This window comes from Schistocerca piceifrons, chromosome X, assembly GCF_021461385.2.
Source record: "Schistocerca piceifrons isolate TAMUIC-IGC-003096 chromosome X, iqSchPice1.1, whole genome shotgun sequence".
NCBI classification, from domain to species: domain Eukaryota; kingdom Metazoa; phylum Arthropoda; class Insecta; order Orthoptera; family Acrididae; genus Schistocerca; species Schistocerca piceifrons.
This window is the reverse complement of record NC_060149.1, coordinates 917881832-917901848: the sequence shown is the minus strand read 5'-3', so window position 1 is coordinate 917901848 and position 20017 is coordinate 917881832. Positions and strand designations below refer to the sequence as shown.

Sequence of the window (20017 nt, the reverse complement as noted above, 5' to 3'; positions counted from 1 at the left end):
CTGCAGTGGAGTGTGCGCTGATATGAAACTTCCTGGTAGATTACAACTGTGTGCCCGACCGAGACTCGAACTCGGGACCTTTGCCTTTCGCGGGCAAGTCCTCTACCAACTGAGCTACCGAAGCACGACTCACGCCCGGTACTCACAGCTTTACTTCTGCCTGTACCTCGTCTCCTACCTTCCAAACTTTACAGAAGCTCTCCTGCGAACCTTGCAGAACTAGCACTCCTGAAAGAAAGGATATTGCGGAGACATGGCTAAGCCACAGCCTGGGGGATGTTTCCAGAATGAGATTTTCACTCTGCAGCGGAGTGTGCGCTGATATGAAACTTCCTGGCAGAAGACAACTGTGTGCCCGACCGAGACTCGAACTCGGGACCTCCCGAGTTCGGGTCTCGGTCGGGCACACAGTTTTAATCTGCCAGGAAGTTTCGTGTCAGTAAAGTTTCGACATCTCTGCTTCGGCCAGTTAGCATGGTACCACCCCACAAGGGGTTATGGGCATTAAAATATCCCAAAACTAAGACAGGTTTAGGGAGTTGATCAATCAGTGCAGCTAATACCATCTGGAGGAAAATATACATTACAGACAGTTATTTCCTACGTCGTCCTTATTGTGACAGCCATAGCTTCAAGAGGGGTTTGGAGGGGCACAGTTTCACTACAGACTGTGTTTAGGACATAAACGAAAACTTCACCTGACACTCGATTATAGTCGCTACCGTTCCTGTAGTATCCGTTATAGCCATGGAGAGCAGGGGTCCGCATTGCCGCGAACCAGGTTTCTTGGAGGGCAATGCAGAAAGCAGGTGTAAACCTTAACAGTTGCCGTAGCTCAGCCAGGCGGTGGAAAAAACCGCCGCAATTCCACTAGAGGATGATATCATCATGAGACTGGGAAGGTATGGAACATTCAACGAGGCAGTTTACACCTCAGGGTCACCTGCTGCCACCGTCTTTTTGCCTGAGCAGTCTATATCCATTGTGTCTGAGGGTCTGGCGAGACCTAGGTCGTCAGTGGATGCCAGAATCTCTACCTCATCTGCAGACACAGAGCTTGTAGGTACTGGGGGTGTGGGTGCCACCGCAATTCCCTTGGTCTTGGGGACCTTCTTTTTGGATTTCTCTCGCTGCTCCTTAGGTTTCCCTGGCTGGGAGAACATCACTGATTCAGTCTTTGGGACTGAGGATGAACGTGAAGCCCTACGACCAGCTGCTTTTAAGCTTTTCAGCCACTGGCCGGTGTCATCTTTCCCATTAGCAGAAACCTGGGAAAGGAGTGACCCAAGGGACCCCTTACTAGCGAGAGGAGCCGAAGAAGACTTACGTTTCTCCTGCTCAGAAGTGGGAAATGATATCCCCGATGGCTGGGGGTTGTTGCTCCTGAAGTAGGTGGTGCAGGAGCAACTGGGAGCGAAGTGCCCCCACGATGAAGGGGCCGGTGTAGTCTTCTGGTTCTGAGAGGCGACAGGAATGCGAGGAACTGATGGGGCGACAACTGTTCTTGTAACGGCGGCGTAAAAGGAGGTCATAGCCACAGGATGTAGGCGCTCAAATTTCATCTTAGCCTCAGTGTAGGTCAGTCGGTCCAGCGTCTAATATTCCATGATTTTCCTCTCTTTCTATAAAATCCTGCAGTCTGGCGAGCAAGGTGAATGATGCTCTTCGCAGTTGACACAGACGGGAGGCGGAGCACATGGAGAATTGGGATGTGATGGACATCCACAATCTTGACAAGAGACACTGGAAGTACAGCGGGAAGACATATGGCTAAACTCCCAGCACTTAAAGCACTGCATCAGGGGAGGGATATATGGCTTGACGTTACAGCAGTAGACCATCACTTTGACCTCCTTGGGCAATGTGTCACCCTCGAAGGCCAAGATCACGGCACCGGTGGCAACCAGATTATCCCTCTGACCTCGATGGACGCGCTAGACGAAATGAACACGTCGCCACTCTAAATTTGCGCGCTGCTCGTTGTCAGGCTGCAAAAGAAGGTCCCTGTGGAATATAATACCCTGGACAATATTAAAATTGCTATGGGGCGTGATGATAACAGATACATCCCCCAACTTGTCACAAGCGAGTAATACCCGTGACTGGGCAGAGGATCCTGGTTTTATCAAGACTGACCCAGAGTGCATTTTGGACAAGCCCTCCACCTCCCCAAACTTGTCCTCCAAATGGTCCACAAAAATCTGAGGCTTCACCATCAACTCTAGTACATACGAGGTACTGGGGCAAATTAGCTTCACTGCCATCCTTAGCCTGATTATTTGAGGTCATATTTCTTTGCATTGAAGTTAGACTTTGCCCCCTTAGAGACTGCTGGCGGCGGACGACCAGGAAGAGTTGACTTACTACACTTCATGGCGTGTCATCCGCACTGATGCAACCCAATCCAACCATGGGCCCTCCCCACAGGCGACACCCAGCCTCAGCAAGGGCCACCTGGCAGGATGGCCATTGCCATGAGTGTCGATGCCCCCAGGGAGATGGGCATCTTCTCCAAGGCATACGTGGGGAGTTAACGGTGCAGGCATGGCACCCACACCGACCAGGGGCCCTCCCCATGGGCGACACCCAGCCTCAGAAGGACCACCTGGCAGGATGGCCATTGCCAGAAGTCCCGATGCCCCAGGGAGATGTGCACCTACTCCATGGCATACATGGGGAGTTAACAGCGCAGGCATCAGCAGAATGATCCCTGTGTGGTTAGGGTTGTATGACCAACAGGGTACATGGCGGCCCCACCGCAACTGACTGGCTACCGTGCTGGATATGAGGTGCAAAGAATTCCATGACCCTCGTCGGCGCAGAGAATGACACTGCATAGTGGGTGAAGGAAAATGCACTCAGGAAGGTGTCGTCGCTCAAGAGATGGAGGATGAGCATGACTGCAGTGCCACAGCGAAAAAGTTGGCTAGAGATGTTAATACACGAAGGACACGACGCACCACGTAAGGCGCCCTTGCCCAACTGGATCGCTACTCGGGAAGATTTTGAAAAATGAAGGTAAAACCCTACAGGGGACCATCACATAAACGCTGAGAGGTGAGACACTCCTTTTAGTCGCCTCTTACGACAGGCAGGAATACCTCGGGCCTATTCTAACACCCGGGCCCGCAGGGGGGACAGACTAAAACTATGGGTCAACCTGGTATGACCGATGTAGACACACCATAGGACTAGCGATTCTTTCTGGGAGAAGCTGCAGGAAGAGCGCCAAGCTGCAGTAGTCTTCTTCATTGTGCAGAGTATATTAGATGGGGTAGCAGCCCACCAGATGCCGTTCCATTCCCGAGTGAGTAGAGATCTGATGTGCACTCGCAAATCCGTACCTGGGATTGGCAAAGGAAACGGGACCCACACAAAGACAACTTAGCAGGCAGCACGAAGAAGGTGAATAAGGTCATGAATAGAAGAGACCAAAGCGTGGCAAGAATAGCACCAGTCAATAGCGTGAAGACTGCTCATTAAGTCAGTACATATTAAAACACGGTCACGGGAGGCCCGTTTAATGAAATAGATATTTACTAACAGCTGTCAGCTCTGCCGTAAACGTTCTCGACAGTGAACGGCGTTCCATACAGACTTATATCTGCATAGCCACAGCTTCCATCATCCGTCTCAGAAGAGAGCTATGCTGAATACTTTAGTACACAGAGCCAGGACTATTTCCGACAAGGACCACCTCGGTCCCGAGATTAACCATTTGACGACTGTTTTCAAAAGGAATGGTTATTCTGCCGGTGAAATTAAATCAGTATTGTCCAAGAAAGTAAGACACGATGCCGTCCATAAACAAGAAGAGGACCAACACATAACGCGGCTTCCATTTTGCGGTGCTACAACAAGCAAGATAGGCAGAGCCCTAAAGAGGCACGGAATAAAACCGGTTTTCCGACGACCTAGGAAAATTAAGGAAATATTGAGACCAGTCAAAGATAGTCTCGGCTTAAGGGTGCCGGAAATTTATAGTATTCTTTGCGAACGCGGAAAGAATTACGTGGGCCAGTGTGTAAGAACCGTTGCCGACCGTTGCATCGAGCACCAGTGCCACCTGAAATAAAGGTATTTGGAAAAATCAGGGGTGGTTGAGCATAGCCTGCTTAACAAGCATAAGATTTTATTTGAAGAGACGGGAGTAATAGCCCACGCATCGAATTACTGGGACTCTGTGATCCGGGAAGCAGTCGAAATTAGACGGCTATGCACTTAGCAACACCTGGAAGAGTGCACTGGATAAAGAAAAATCGCAGAGGAAAACTTCCCGCACTTTACCTCCTGATTCAAGGGATGGCGCTGCAAGCAACGCGGGATAGAAACTACATCTATGGAAGTAGAGGGCATCACTTCACTACACGCCATATCTCAGTTGCTATGACGTATTCCAGCCAATCAGAAGCCGTCCTTTGCATATAAAAGTGGGAGCCTCGCTAGTTTACGACAGTCAATTTTAGCCCTGACGACGACCATGGAGGTAGCGGTCGAAAGCTTGGAGTTTCATCCTGAATTGACGCGGCATATACACCGAGAGATTTTTATTCAAGGAATCCATTCACTGACAACTGTATGAATCAAAGTAGACCCCCCTACAGACGTCCTCTCCAGACCACCATGGTTTCGATTGAGCATGGAGTGTTGGAGAATGGTCGTCAGTGACGTGTTATTCTTGGAGAGCAATGCAACCCACACAAGAAGATGAAATAAAGTGTTGCAGTTCTGGCAGGTGAAAGCAGTACCCATTATAATACTATTAGATGATCACGCAATTGGCGACCAGGTCAGGCGTGAAGGGGCAGGTGAACCTGTCACACTGTAGAATCAATGTCCGTCACCAATGAGGATGGAACCATATCCACAAACATCAGTTCAGAATTCGACTGTGTGGGGGGATCTGGCACCTTCAGGGGCATCGGAGGACCCTTGTCCAGATTCTCCTCTTCTTCTTCTTCCTCTTCCTGTTCATATCCTTTGGTGGGCAAAGCTCATTCAAGGAACTATCTGCAACGAGCGCGGGGACAGATGAAGAGTGGACAGCCCTGGGATCCACAGGATGTGGCTCCTTCAGCCAGCTTGGTGTCAGGCCTCCACTACGGGGGTTGCCGGGAAGAGGGATCTCAAGAGAGAGCCCTGTCACAGGTAGACGCCGAAAAAGGAGAACAATTCTCTGGCCAGGTGTGGGAAGTGGTTCCCAAAGAAGGTATCATGGAAACCATGATGTGAGAGATGGCTGGTGGGAGATCTGGTTTGGAGAAGGTAGGTGTGGGGGGGGGGGGGAGGGGGGGAGATCGTGATGTTGGCTTAACTGATCGTCAAGATACATAGGAGGCAGGCATTCATAGGAGGCAGCAGAGGAAGTTTGACACCCATTAGCGCATTGCGTTGCCATATGGCAACGTTTGTAACACTTTTTTAAAGTCGTTGATTCCCCGACATCAATGAAGCGAGAGTGTTGGCAGCGGTGGATTCCGTTCCGCAGGACTGTAAAGATCACTACAATGTAACAGTTTTAACAACACATTTAAATTCTGCGGCTTAAGCAGTGTTGGAAGTCGTCGTTTCCTGAATGACGAAGAAAAATGGAGTTTAAGTTCGAGTAAGTATGTTTTACACAGTAACGTACGATATATAATTTGTTTTTTTTAGTATGGTTGTGCTTTAAATCCTCAAATATATATTCTTTGGAGGTTACTGCTTGCTGTGAAATAAATTACGTTCATTAAGGCCGTTTGAACGTCGGTGTTGCCATATGGCAACGCTAGGCTCTTGTACTCAGTAAAAGGACGAATTTTCTCTTTTTTGTTTTAGAAGAAGTTTCTCGCTCGCTGAGGCGCTGGAAATTCTTTATAATGACGCTATTGAAGGTGATGGGTTTTTTGAGCCCCCAGATCCGAAGAGAGAAGAATGACAGATTATTGTATGTGCGGTGGCTGGACAACTCAGTTGTCACACTGATCTCTTCTTCATGTGGTGCACAAGAAGTTGGCCAAGTCAAGAGATTCTCGCAACTAAAAAAGCGAAATATATTGATAGCCAAATATAATACATATATGGGAGGTACTGATCAGATGGATCAGAATCTAGCATGCTATCGCATTGCAGTAAGAGGCATGGATGTTAGATGTCGCCATACAAAACAGTTGGATTTTGTATAATAAAGCAAGATACCAAACTATTTCTCAGCTTGATTTCAAGAGAGAAGTAGCAACAGTGTACTTGCAAAGACACCAAGCTTTACCAAAAGGAGCCGGGAGACCATCTGCATCAAGGGCATGTTCCGACAGCCGCATATCGGATTCAACTAGGTTTGATAAGACTGACCGCCTCGTCCAGCACACAGAAGGAAAGAAGAAAAGGTGTGCACACAAGGACTGTGAATCTATTGTGAGAACAATGTGTTCAAAGTGTAATGTGGGATTGTGTATTGACTGCTTTATTACATTTAGTATAAAACAATGCTAAGTTTAAGGTCTGATTTTTGATTATTAATTGTACTGTGTCATGAAGTATCAATTGTACGATGAAGACTGAATAATAAATTTGCACAAAACTTGTATATGTAATAAGAAATTTCAATAACCTACTTATTTTAGTTGAAGTTTTAATCCATATAAACTTAGGTAGTGAAAGTGCCTAGAGTTGCCATATGGCAACATCAAATATCTCGCTAATGGCGGTAATGACTTTCGTCAAAACAACTCTGTTGTGTAATTTATGCCTTTTACAGACATAATAACGTATTTAAAAAAATTAATTCCGGCGCTAATGGGATTCGCTTTTTTCCAAGTGACTCAAGTTCCCCAAGTTTGCTTCAATATTTTCGACAGAAAATAATGTTTTAGTTGTAACGAAAGTATCCCAATCAGCTGAAGGTGAGGTGCCACACACAGCCATCTGGCTTATCCCTCTCCCCACAGCACAGTCAGGGAAGGAAACGCCGTGAGGTGTACCTTTATGCATTATAATAATCTTTTCCATCTGAACAGACTGCTGGAGCCTTGTGAATCTTCCACGATGGTACCACGCACTTTGAATGGGGTCTCTTCCCATGGACGCCACAGGAGCAGTTACCTGGCTAATGAACCATTGCCCGGAGTCCCTGTGCCTCAACCATGATGGACAAGTACTGCTTGGCTTGCATGGGTAGTTCCCCTCTAAGGCACCAACAGTGCAATCCCTGCATGTTCAGGGTCTGCCACCATGCACGCACTTGACATTACCCCCACCACACTGGAACGGTTATCATGCAGGGTTTTGGGTGTAGTACCCTTGCGAAAAGGAAAGGGTACAAAGAAAGAATGGCACAAAAAGTGGAACTTACACCACAGTGAACGATCTTCCCTGCACAAGCCACACTTTTGATCCTTTAGGAGCAGCAAGTCAGGCTCAACAAGGGGATAATAAAGTTAAGAATGAAAAGTGGTAGAATGCTGGAAGGGAATAAAACGAGTGTCGAAAATCGCAAACTAGATTCAAACACAATTGGCACAAAGAAGACCATCCAACGGAAGCCATGTCTCCGCAATATCCTTTCTTTCAGGAGTGCCAGTTCTGAAAGGTTCGCAGGAGAACTTCTGTTAAGTTTGGAAGGTAGGAGACGAGGTACTGGCAGAAGTAAAGCTGTGAGGACGGGGCGTGAGTCGTGCTTGGGTAGCACAGTTGGTAGAGCACTTGCCCGCGAAAGGCAACGGCCCCGAGTTCGAGTCTCGGTCAGGCACACAGTTTTAATCTGCCAGGAAGTTTCATATCAGTTCACACTCCGCTGCACAGTGAAAATCTCATTCTGGCATGATACACATTCGTGGTATGCTTTCCAAGGGCGATCTAGCGCCAAATCAAACAGACCCACAATCACATCTACCCAACACTTTTGTCTATTATATCGATAGTATGCCACCTAGGCTGGAAGGCCACCTAGGCTGGAAGCTGTCTACGTAAAACATGTACTAAAACCGTAACAGATATACCTACGCAACAAGGACCCATCAACAAATTTCGACTAATTTTGAGATGGATTTCTAGAAACTTCTCAATACATTGTGTGTTGTTTCTGCGTCGTCATACAGTCAGCTAAATTAAAGAAATTGTATCTTGAAAATCTGGGTTTATCCTAAAACTAAAACCAAACCGACCTTTTTTCTTGATCTTCTGGTTACTCTTACAAAATATTACTGGTAAAGAATAACGCCAGAAGAACCGATGACGACATGGGACATACCTTCATAGTAGTTAGAACACTGTGCGCTGAAAGTCATCAACAAGGGCTAAGCGTGTTACTCGGTACTTCACTGTTCTTGTCATGATTTTTTTACGACGCAGCTGCAACCTAATCTAGCCGTAAATCTTCAATAATAGCTCGCCGGTTTTAGACCTAGAAAACTGCAGGCACCATACATGTGCATAATGGAGGAAAGCTGGGTCAACGATGAATGCGTTAGATGATGACAGTGCGATCTTTTCACTTACTTTCAAACTGAACAAACAGCGCATTACTCCATCTATTATAATACTTGGACAGGCAAAGAACCCTCCTTCTCAAACTGGAAAACTGCAGAGGTCTGCCACTCTCTCATACGTTAATCTGCCAAGCAAGCAATGAATGATTTAAGTAGGACTAGCTGAGAAACCTGGCGCTGAGGGCAGTAACTTTAAGCCTCAGTGAGTGAAGACCTCTGAGGAGCCAGATAATGCATGACGCTCTCTATCAGAGTTACGATGTGCCCTGTTTTCAGAAGAGGTTTCCAAAAAGTGAGATAAAGCCTCAGTTTCTCGAGCCAGTGCAAGTCTCACCTCAGGATCTTTAGTGGATTCCTTAGACTGCATAGTCCTCAGTCTTTTAGCCATTCTAATGTATTCAAAAAAACTCGACGGTTTTCTCGTCATTTTTATTCATAAAAAAATCGAGATGAAAATGTAACGAGTGAGCATCCAAACAACAAAGCAAACTTAATAAATTCGTTTTCCCTAGCAAACAATATAAATAAAACCTGTCGAAAGAAGCAATGCAATGGCGTTAATTTTTTAATAAACAAAGCGAAATCAATAAATCCGTATATCCTACCCAAGTAAATTCAATGTTAGTTTGAATTCGTAACGGTAAGATTGTGACGCTTAATTGTGTCACTGGCAAACTTCCGAAAACACATCTGTCACTGAGTTAAAAGAACTAACAGCACGATCTACTGGTTCTCTGGTGTACTAAGAAACTAAAGGCGCCATCTATTTGCTCTTTGGTGTGGTAAGCTGTTATGATTGAACATCCAAACTACTAAGCTGAGCAGACGATTTTAGATAAAACTTTGAATTACGATCTCTCTTCTTTCCCTGTGATCCTATTTTGATGAAATAAAGCCTACATATTGCCCCAAGCTACGCTCACGTACTCAGTGAAAACCTCACGAAAATTTAACTAGTAATTTTGAAGATTGGCGTGTTAAAACAGAGACTCGACGGTTTTACTGATTAATTATTAGTATAGATTTTTTCGGCGTTTCTTCCCACATATTTAGGTGAATTCAGGAGTAGCTCCTCAGTTCGTTCTGGAACACAGAAGGTAAGGCAAAGAAAATACTGAGAGGATGTATTTATGCGCCCGAAAACGTACTACACATAAACCTATCCGTACAAAATTAATTAATTAGGAAGGAAGATTACAGTTAACGTTCAATGTGTGTAGATGATACCAGATGTGTACCACAACCCCTGGCAGGCCACGACTGGCGAAGGAAATAGAGCGTGGCTTCTCCCAATGAATAATCCTGGCAAACTGTAAAAAACTAGTTTCCAAATGAATACGATGAAGATGACATTGAATTATTTCGTAAAAAGAATGAGAATCTAGGTCTTCTAATACAAAAAGGTTGTGGAAGCTATTTCTTGATCATATAGTATCATGATAAAAATGTTAATGCTCTTATTGAGGATGTACACTTACGGACTACAAGGAAATCATTGTAACTGCGAGACTGCAACAGGTTATCAGCTAACAGTGTAAACTACCATAAGCCGCTCGCACAGTGCCATTCAGGTAGCAGTGATAAAAAAAAGGTCTCCTCAGAGTTGAGATAATTAAACACTGAGGACTAGCTCGGAATGAGAAGGTTGGATCAGTATTCACACTGTTAAATTCACCATCCCAAAATTTGTCTCAATTTGTTTGAGGAGGCAGATTAAATCCGAATGCCCCTTCGACGACGAGATCATTAGAGACGGAGGAGGAGCAAAGGTTGTGGAAGGGCGGTGTATCTAGCAGGCTGAGCGGGAATTTCAACTACGGCCCTCCGGAATGCGAGTCCAGTGTCTTAACTGCTGCGCCACCTCTCTCAGTTATCTGTACGGACAAACTGCGACAAAACAAGCATGGGAACGTCCAGGCACGATCTGAACCCTGCTCATACTATGGCTTACACCATTGCGTCATCTCACTTGGCAGACGTCAGCAGAGAACGAGGCGTCACCGGCGTAAAAACAATGCGGATGCACGACAACGACGTTCGTCCCGTAACAGTCCACAGACTACTCAAATAAGGCTACTTGGCTCCTGCTTTATGTCAAACCCACACGAAAGGTCCGAGCAGCAAGTGATTAGCGACCATCGAGTGCGCTCACTCGAAGGCAAGCAAGAAACACAAACACACACACACACACACACACACACACACACACACACGACAGACAGGCACGTGCTGCTGGCAGAGAAGAGCCACCCCCCACCTCCCGCATTGCACGGCACACAGTGAGTTTTAGTAGAAGCGCTGTTAGTGTAGACCATGCAGAGCCTTACCGGAGATGAGGTGGGGCAGAACGCGAGCCGCCGCGCCCGGCCCCGGTGCCTCCTGGTAGCGCTCTAAGCCGCCTGAAACACACCCACCACACGCTTACTGTTTCCGCTCCTTTCCTCTACCCACACTCACTCAACCAAATCGCTTGCCGCCTACTAGCAACACTCATCATTAAGCGACAACTGTGCAATTTGTCATCTGGTACAGCAATGGAATTCGTCGCGGAGAGCGAGCAACTGCTACGACGCGAGGCGAGAAGCTTCCCGTAAGGCACGGAGATAGTGATGATACCAAACATACACTAAGTTGACAGAAGTCGTGGGATACCTCCTAATATCGTATCGAACCGCCTGTCGCCCGGCGTAGTGCAGCAACTGAACGCAGCACGGACTCGACGAGTCGTCGGAAGTCCCGTGCACAAATACTGAAGCATGCTGCCACTACAGCCGTTCGTAATTGCGAAAGTGTTGACCGCGCAGGGTTTTGTGCACGAACTGATCTATCCATAATGTCCCATAAATGTTAGATGGGATTCTTGTCACGCGATTTTGGTTGTCAAATCATTCGCTCGAATTGTCCAGAATGTTCTTCAAACGAATCCCGAACAGTTGTAGCCCGGTGACATGGCGCATTGTCATCCATAAAAACTCCGTCGTTGTTTGGGAAACAAGTGTCTGGAAATGGTCTACGAGTAGCCAAAAATAACCATTTTCAGTCAATGATCGGTTAAGTTGGACCAAAGGACCCGGATCGAGACCATAAAAGGAGCCACCGTCAGCTTTCACAGTGCCTTGCTGCCAACGTGGGTCGAACCTACCATCAATTCATACCAACTGAAATCGAGACTCATCTGACCAGGCCACGGTTTTCCAGTCGTCTAGAGTCCGACCGATACGGTCACGAGCCCAGGAGAGCCGTTGCAGGCGATGTCTCACTGTTAGCAAAGGCACTCTAGTCGGTCGTTTGCTGTCATAGCCCAATAACGCCAAATTTCGCCGCACTGTCGTAAAGGAAACGTTCCTAGTACGTCTCAAATTTATTTATGCGGTTATTTCACGCAGTGTTGCTTGTCTGTTAGTACTGAAAACTCTACGCAAACGCTGCTGCTCTCGATCGTTAAGTGAAGGCCGTTGGCCACTGCGTTGTCCGTGGTGAGAAGTAATGCTTGATATGTTGTATTCTCAGCACACTCTTCACACTGTGAACCTCGGAATACTGAATTACCTAACGACTTCCGAAACAATGTCCCACGCGTCTAGCTGCAACAATCATTCCGCATTCGAAGTCCTTCCCGTCATTATCACATCGGAAACACTTTCATGTGAATCAACTGAGTGCAAATAACAGTTCTGCCAACGCACTGCCCATTTATGCCTCGTGCACGCGATACTACCGCCATATGTATACGTAGATATCGTGATATTTATGACTACTGTCAACTCAGTGTAATTTTGCTACGCTAGCAGTACGTTGTCCCAGACGGAGTGTGTTCGTCAAAGGCGAACATTTTGCCAGAGTGCCCCAGAGAGGTGCAACACGACCGCTCTTGTTCTCCATATAAAAAAAGATCTTCCAGACAGGGTAAGCGGAAATCTGCGACCGTTTGGTTGGTTGGTTGGTTGGTTGGGGAAGGAGACCAGACAGCGAGGTCATCGGTCTCATCGGATTAACGAAGGACGGGGAAGGAAGTCGGCCGTGCCCTGTCACAGGAACCATCCCGGCATTTGCCTGGAGCGATTTAGGGAAATCACGGAAACCTAAATCAAGATGGCCGGACGCGGGATTGAACCGTCGTCCTCCCGAATGCGAGTCCAGTGCGCTAACCACTGCGCCACCTCGCTCGGTGCGACCGTTTGGTGATGACGGTGTTGTGTACGGGAAAGTGTCGTCTTTGAATGACTAAGATGAAAAAAAAAAGATTACTTTGATTTAGTTTATTGGGAAAATTGTAGGATAGTGCAGATCCTCTGTAAAGGATACCACATACAAAACACTTCTGCAACCCATTCTTGGATACTGGTCGAGTGTGTGTGATCCCCACCAAGTCCAGTTACAGGAATACAGCCAAGCAGTTCAAGGATGTAATGCTATATTTGTTACCGGTAGATTCGATCAACACGTGAATATTACGGAAATGCTCCCTGAACTCAAAAGGCGGGAAGAAACCGTGCTTTCCGGGAAATATTATTTAGGAAGTTTAGAGATGTGGCAGGTGCGACAGGATGCAGAACGACACTTCAGCCATCAAAGTACATCTCGCATAAGAAGCCCGAAGGCAAGGGTCCCCCAGCCTGGAGCGTGAATACACGATGATGTTGTACAGGAAATGTAACGCTACCAGGAGTACAGGCTACCTTCCGTCAAATATAGTATGGTGTCTTGTTGAGTACGTAAACTGTGACAAAAGTCATCACAGAGAGGGGCACATATACAGATGGCGGCAGTATCGCGTACACAAGGTACAGTACATTGGCGCAGCTGCCATTTGTACTCAGGTCATTCGTGTGAAAACGTTAACGATGTACTTATGGCCGCACGATGGGAATTAAAACAATTTGAACACATAATAGAGCCACACGCACGAGACATTTCATTTCGGAAATCATTGGGGAATTCAAATGTTCAAATGTGTGAATTCCTAAGGGACCAAATAGCTGAGGTCAGCTGTCCCTGGACTTACACACTAACAACTTATGCTAAGAACACCACACACACACACCCATGCCCAAGACAGGACTTAAACCTCCAGTGGAAGGGGCCGCGCAATCCGTGACATGGCGCCTCAAACCGCGTGGCCACGCCGCGCGGCGTTAGGGAATTCATTATTCCGAGATCCACAGGGTCAAAAGCGTGCCGAGAATACCAAATTTCAGGCATTACCTCTCACCACGGACAACGCAGGGGCCGACGGCCCTCACTTAACGACAGAGTAGCAGCTTTTGCGTAAGGGTTGTCAGTGCTAACATACAAGAAACACTGAGTGAAATAACCGCAGAAATCAATATGGGACGTACGACGAACGTATTACATAGGAAAATGTGGCGAACTGTGGCTTTAATGGGCTATGGCAGCAGACGACCGACGCGAGTAACTCTGCGGACAGGACAGCGCCTGAAGCGGCTCTTCTGGGTAAGTGACAGTATCGGTTAAACCCTAGATAACTGGAAAACCGTGGCCTGGCCAGATGAGACCTGTGCAAGTTGGTGGTGACTCCATAATGGTGTGGGCTGTGTTTACACGGAATGGACTGGATCGTCTGCTCCAACTGAACCGATCATTAACTGGAAGTGGTTACTTTCGGCTACGTGGAGACCATTTGCAACCATTCGTGGATTTCATGTTCTCAAACAACGATGTAATTTTTATGAATGACACTGGGCCATGTCAGAACAATCTGGACAATTCGGGCGAATGATTTGGCCACCAAGATCACCCGACATAAATCCCATCGAATATTTGCGGGACATAATAGAGGGGTCAGTTCGTGCACAAACTCCTGCACCGACAACATTTTCACAATTATGGACGGCTATAGAGGCAGCATGGCTCAGCATTCCTGCTGGACACTTCCAACTACTTGTTGAGTCCATGCCACGTCGAGTTGCTGCACTACGCCGGGAAAGAGGTGGTACAACACGATACTAGGGGGTATCCCACGACTTTTGTCATTTCAGTGTGTGTGGACGGAGAACGTGTCGACGCGAGGGGGGCAAGCGTATTCGCCACTTTAAGGAGGCATGTCTCGTCCATACGGATACATCTGGATTACCGTGGCATCACAAAATTATTTGTTTGGGATAGAAAGCAATTCAACTACTGAAAAATGACTGACTGAATTCAAATGTAGTTGTACTTCAAACTTGCAGAGTACAACTGAGTGCCAGACAGTTTATTATTCACTGTCTTCCAAAGGATGAGAGTTCTGTGTATGTATTCTGAACCAATTTGATAAAAGAAATACACGAGAAAAATGTAATCATATTGCACATGCTCATAAAGGTACTTCCTCAATGAGAAAACAGGGATTTGAAGTACAAATTTTTAAAACTTAAACCTTACCCCGTTCGACAAACCTTCCTCTTATTTCCACCTATTTTTGCTTTTAAAGTATGGGTGACTGGAAAATATTTCGACTTCAATGAAGTGGTTATAGCATCCATAGATGGCTATTTTGCAGACACTTGAGATCCTCACTTCGAGAATGGAATCCACTCACTCGACAAAAAATTTAAAATAGTATTATTACGAAAAAGTAAGTGTATTTTGTAAGCTAGGATCAATGTTTCACATCACAGCCTATATCGTTTTACCTCGTCAGAAGCAGTTACTAGTAAGATTGCGACCACCAATGCACGGTACGAGGGCCGGCCGCGGTGGACGAGCGGTTCTGGGCGGTTCTGGGCGCTTCAGTCCGCATCGAATCCATGGATGTGTGTGATGTTCTTAGGTTAGTTAGGTTTAAGCAGTTCTAAGTCTAGGGGGCTGATGACCTCAGATGTTTAGTCCCATAGTGCTCACAGCCATTTGAACCATCTGAGAACGGTGCGAAACTTCAGAAAAACAATACACATTGTAGCCGAATGCAGTTTGTCTGACGTTCTGCGACTTCATACTAGGATACAGGTTATTCACGGGATCCCACTTCGACAGAATGTAATCCGTATCTTCAACATACACCGACCAGCAGTCTGCTGTGCAGTGCGCTCTTATGGGTACCCTTCCAAGTCATAAGCTTTATAAAACGTGGCTTTTTCTGCAAGTACAAACTACGAAACATAGCAACTTATTTTAGTATGATGGACGTCAATAAGCGATAAAATAGTTTTCCACTGCCTGAATTTTTTACACATTCCGTAGAGGTGGCAGGATGAAGTAACATGTGAATTACTAAAACTACCTATACAAATGTTAGATTAACACATCACGTACACGACAAATTTATTTTCATGTCTCAGTGGCTGCAGTTCCAAGGAGTTCTTCGTTAAGACTAAGATCCGCAGGTTATAGCCTTATTACACATTGTTCAGTTTGGTACAGGCGTGCACAAAACGACAAATAGCACAGAAATATTAAGTAAGTAACATTCATGGCGTTTCTTCTTTTGGGGCATTCTAGTGGTGACAGAAATTATATACAGTAACAAGTGATAGTTTACACGCATAAATAGGTAACAGCCAATAATCACGACAAATTACAGAAATGTGAATTCCGAAGTAAAATGAAAACTTTTTCGCTAAACGTTCAACAAACAGACTAAAAACCTGTGCCCTATCTAACCGAAAATTCGACTAAGCTGACAGAAATCAGGTCAATCAGAAGCCAGTAATGGTACTCTGCTTCGCTGTGCCTGCTTCGTACACGAACAGCGCACCGTTTCGAATAGAGACTACTGAAATTGTATCTCTTCTCCGTCACAAATCACTGAATGAAAGATCTGATACGATGCAAGACTGTCTTTCACGAATTCGGTACGTTACGGAAGTGAGAGGGATACTATTCCTAAGGTCAAGTTCTCTGACCACAACACTTCCTGTGTTTATGATTTTTATAAACGTACTAAGTAACACAACTGTGATGCGAACGTTATTATAAAAGCGTTTGTATACAATTTCAGATACTTCGTACGTATGACATTAAAACATTTTTCATGATAAAACGATGTATATCTACTACGTTTATCACAGGGATAGAAAGCAGAAACCAATTTTTTTTTTTACAGTAAATTCATCCACTGGAATAGTTTAAGGTTTGATCAATGCTCCAGTCAGAATTTATCCTTTAAGAAATATCGGACCCCGGCAAGAATAGTTACATGTCAAAAACCTGCAATTTTTAGTTTACGTCTCTGAAAAATACGTGTGAAATGCCCCAACGTGCACGAGAAACGTTAACACTTCTATCTCGCAATTTGTCCACTTATGGGTAGTTATGTCAGTTTCGTTGTACGATACTTCACGATTCGCCACGCCAAGAACAGTGTCGCTTTGACATTGCTACCGGCTGGTGTTGGTTGGTTGGTTTAAAGAGAGAGAAGGGACCAAACTACGAGGTCATCGGTCCCTTGTGCCTAATAAAACAATGCCACAAGGATGAGAATAAAACGGACGAAACATATAACACAAAACGGAAAGAAAAGCCACAAGAACGAAGGGAAGGCAACGAATACTAGAAGGAACAAAAGAGGACAAGAAAACAAGAGACGCTAGAAACAGAAGGGAGTAAAACATGAAAGCAGATCACAGTGGCTGGCCAACCACGAGAATAAAAAGGGAAAGCCAGCCACTCTGCAACACATTAAAACCTCCACCCTAAAAGCACTAGGGTGGAGGAGACGGAGGGACAAAGGACATGCGCTAAAACCTACATAGAAGTATAAAACCCACTCTCACGGATAAAACGTAAAACTAAAGCTGCTATGGGGGCACTGTCGCCCAACACCGAAGGCAGGGTGCTGGGAAAGTTAAAAGTCTGCCGCAGAGTGGTTGAAAGTGGGCAGTCCAGCAAGGGGTGGACGACTGTCATTTGAGAGTCACAGCGACACTGAGGTGCGTCCTCGCGACGGAGAAGGTAAACATGCGTTAACCACGTATGGCCAATGCGGAGCTGACAGAGGTTAACTGATTCCCTGCGAGAGGCCTGCATGGAAGACTTCCACACATTCACAGTCTCCTTAATGACACGCAGTTTGTTGTGCGTGCTGTTATGCCATTCCGTCTCCCAAAGCCGGAAAAACCTTGGGGTGTAAGAAAGAACGCAGGTCAGCTATGGAAAAGCCCATCTCCGCATCGCCTGTTTGGCCAGCCTGTCGGCAAGTTCGTTGCCGGGGATGCCGACGTGTCCTGGAGTCCACACAAACACCACGGAACGGAGGGACTGTTCCAGGGCATAGATGGACTCCTGAATGGACGCTACCAGAGGGTGGCGAGGGTAGCACTGGTCGATAGCTTGTAGGCTGCTCAATGAGTCAGTACACAGGAGAAATGACTGGCCAGGGCATGAGTGGATGTACTCAAGAGCAAGAGATATGGCCGCCAGCTCTGCAGTGGAAACACTGCAGCCAACTGGCAAGGAGTGCTGCTCAACATGTCCTCCATGAACATATGCGAAGCCTACGTAACCATCCGCCATTGAGCCGTCGGTGTAAACAACATCAGAGCCTCGGAACACGTCAAGAATCGAGAGGAAGTGACAGCGGAGAGCGACGGGGTTAACTGAGTCCTTAGGGCCATGCAAAAGGTCCAGACGAATCTGCGGCCGAGGCGTACACCATTGAGGCGTACGTGTACGTACTGCAAGTAGAGATGGTAAAGGGAAGGACTTCAGTTCGGAGGGAAGGGACCAAACGCGAACCGCAATCGTTAGCCCCAACCAGGGCCGCCGATGCGGGAGATGGACTGCCGCGGGCGGGAAAAGGAGACGATAATTCGGATGCTCAGGGGAACTATGAATGTGTGCTGTGTAACTGGCGAGCAGTTGCGCACGTCTGATCTGCAGTGGAGGGACACCAGCCTCTACCAGTACGCTGGTCACCGGACTCGTGCTAAAAGCTCCTGACGCTAATCGAACCCCACAGTGGCGCACAGGATCGAGTAAATGCAATGCTGAAGGCGCTGCCGAACCACAAACCACACTCCCATAGTCAATTCGGGATTGGACAAGGGCTCTGTAGAGATGCAAGCAGCGTACAGCGATCTGCACCCGAATTGATGTTGCTCAAACAACAGAGGGCACTGAGGTGCTGCCAGCACTTCTGCTTAAGCTGACGAAGATGAGGGACGCAAGTCAACCGAGCGTCGAAAACCAGTCCTAGGAATTGGTATGTCTCCACTACAGTGAGTGGATCGTCATTAAGATAAAGTGTGGGTTCCGGATGAACGGCAAGACGCCGATAGAAGTGCATGACATACGACTTTGCTGCTGAAAACTGGAAGCCGTGGGCTAGAACCCATGACTGCGCCTTGTGGATGGCTCCCTGGAGGCGCCGCCCAGCAACAACAGTACTGGAGCAGCAGTACGAAATGCAGACGTCGTCTGCATACACAGAAGATGAGACAGAGGGCCCAACGGCTGCTGCTAGACTGTTAATGGCCACTAAAAATAGAGCGACACTCAATACAGAGCCCTGCGGGACTCCACTCTCCTGGATTTGGATGGAACTATGGGAGTCACCAACTTGGACACGGAAAGTACGGAGCCACAGGAAGTTTTGGATAAAAATCGGGAGTGGTCCCCGGAGACCACACTCATACAATGTGGCAAGGATCTGACGTCGCCAAGTCGTGTCGTATGCTTTACGTAAGTCAAAAAAGACGGCAATCAGGTGTTGCCGTCTGGAAAGGGCTGTTCGGATGGGAGACTCGATGGACACAAGATTATCAGTAGTAGGGCGACCCTGGCGGAAGCCGCCCCGACATGGAGCCAGCAAGCCACGTGACCCCAGGACCGGACCCAACCCAACAGCCGACATACCATACGTTCCAGCAGCCTAAAAAGAACGTTGGTGAGGCTGATGGGCCGATAGATATCCACATCAAGCGGGTTTTTACCGGGTTTGAGCACCGGAATGATGGTGCTCTCCCACTATTGCGATGGAAAGACGCCATCGCACGAGATCCGGTTGAAGATGACGAGAAGATGTAGTCAGATGAGAGATGTTTAACCATCTGGCTGTGGATCCAATCAGGCCCAGGAGCTGTGTCGGGCCAACGTGCAAGGGCACTGAGGAGCTCCCACTCGGTAAATGCGGCGTTATAGGATTCACTGCAGCGTGTAGTGAATGAGAGGACGTTCCCTTCCAGCCCCCGTTTGAGTGTGCGAAAGGCTGGTGGGTAATTCTCCGACGCAGAGGCTCTAGCATAGTGCTCAGCGAAGTGCTCGGCAATCGCGTTTGCGTCGGTACATAACTCGCCAGTTATTGTAACACCAGGGACGGCTGATGGGGCCTGGTACCCGAAAAGACGTTTGATCTCTGCCCAGACTTGGGAAGGTGACGTGTGGCACCCAGTGGTGGAGACGTATGTCTCCCAACACTCCTTCTTCCGTTGTTTGATAAGGTAGCGAACACGAGCACGGAGCCGTTTAAAAGCTATGAGCTGATACAGGGAAGGGTGCCGCTAATGCCGCTGTAGAGCTCGCCGACGCTCCTTAATTGCTTCAGCGACTTCCGGCACCCTAAGAGCGTGGGATCGCGTTTTCTGCCGCAGAAACAACTGTGCTAGTCACCTGCT

At 47.1% G+C, this 20017-nt stretch overlaps 1 protein-coding gene across 1 annotated transcript in view; it reads right to left on the bottom strand.

Moving 5' to 3' along the window:
• Positions 1-20017, bottom strand: part of LOC124722780 — a 177741-nt gene that overhangs the window by 89694 nt on the left and 68030 nt on the right. Inside the window, exon 3 of the mRNA XM_047247915.1 lies at positions 10793-10864. Within this exon, the coding sequence (XP_047103871.1) occupies positions 10793-10864 (72 nt within the window). The remainder of the gene's footprint in view (positions 1-10792; positions 10865-20017) is intronic.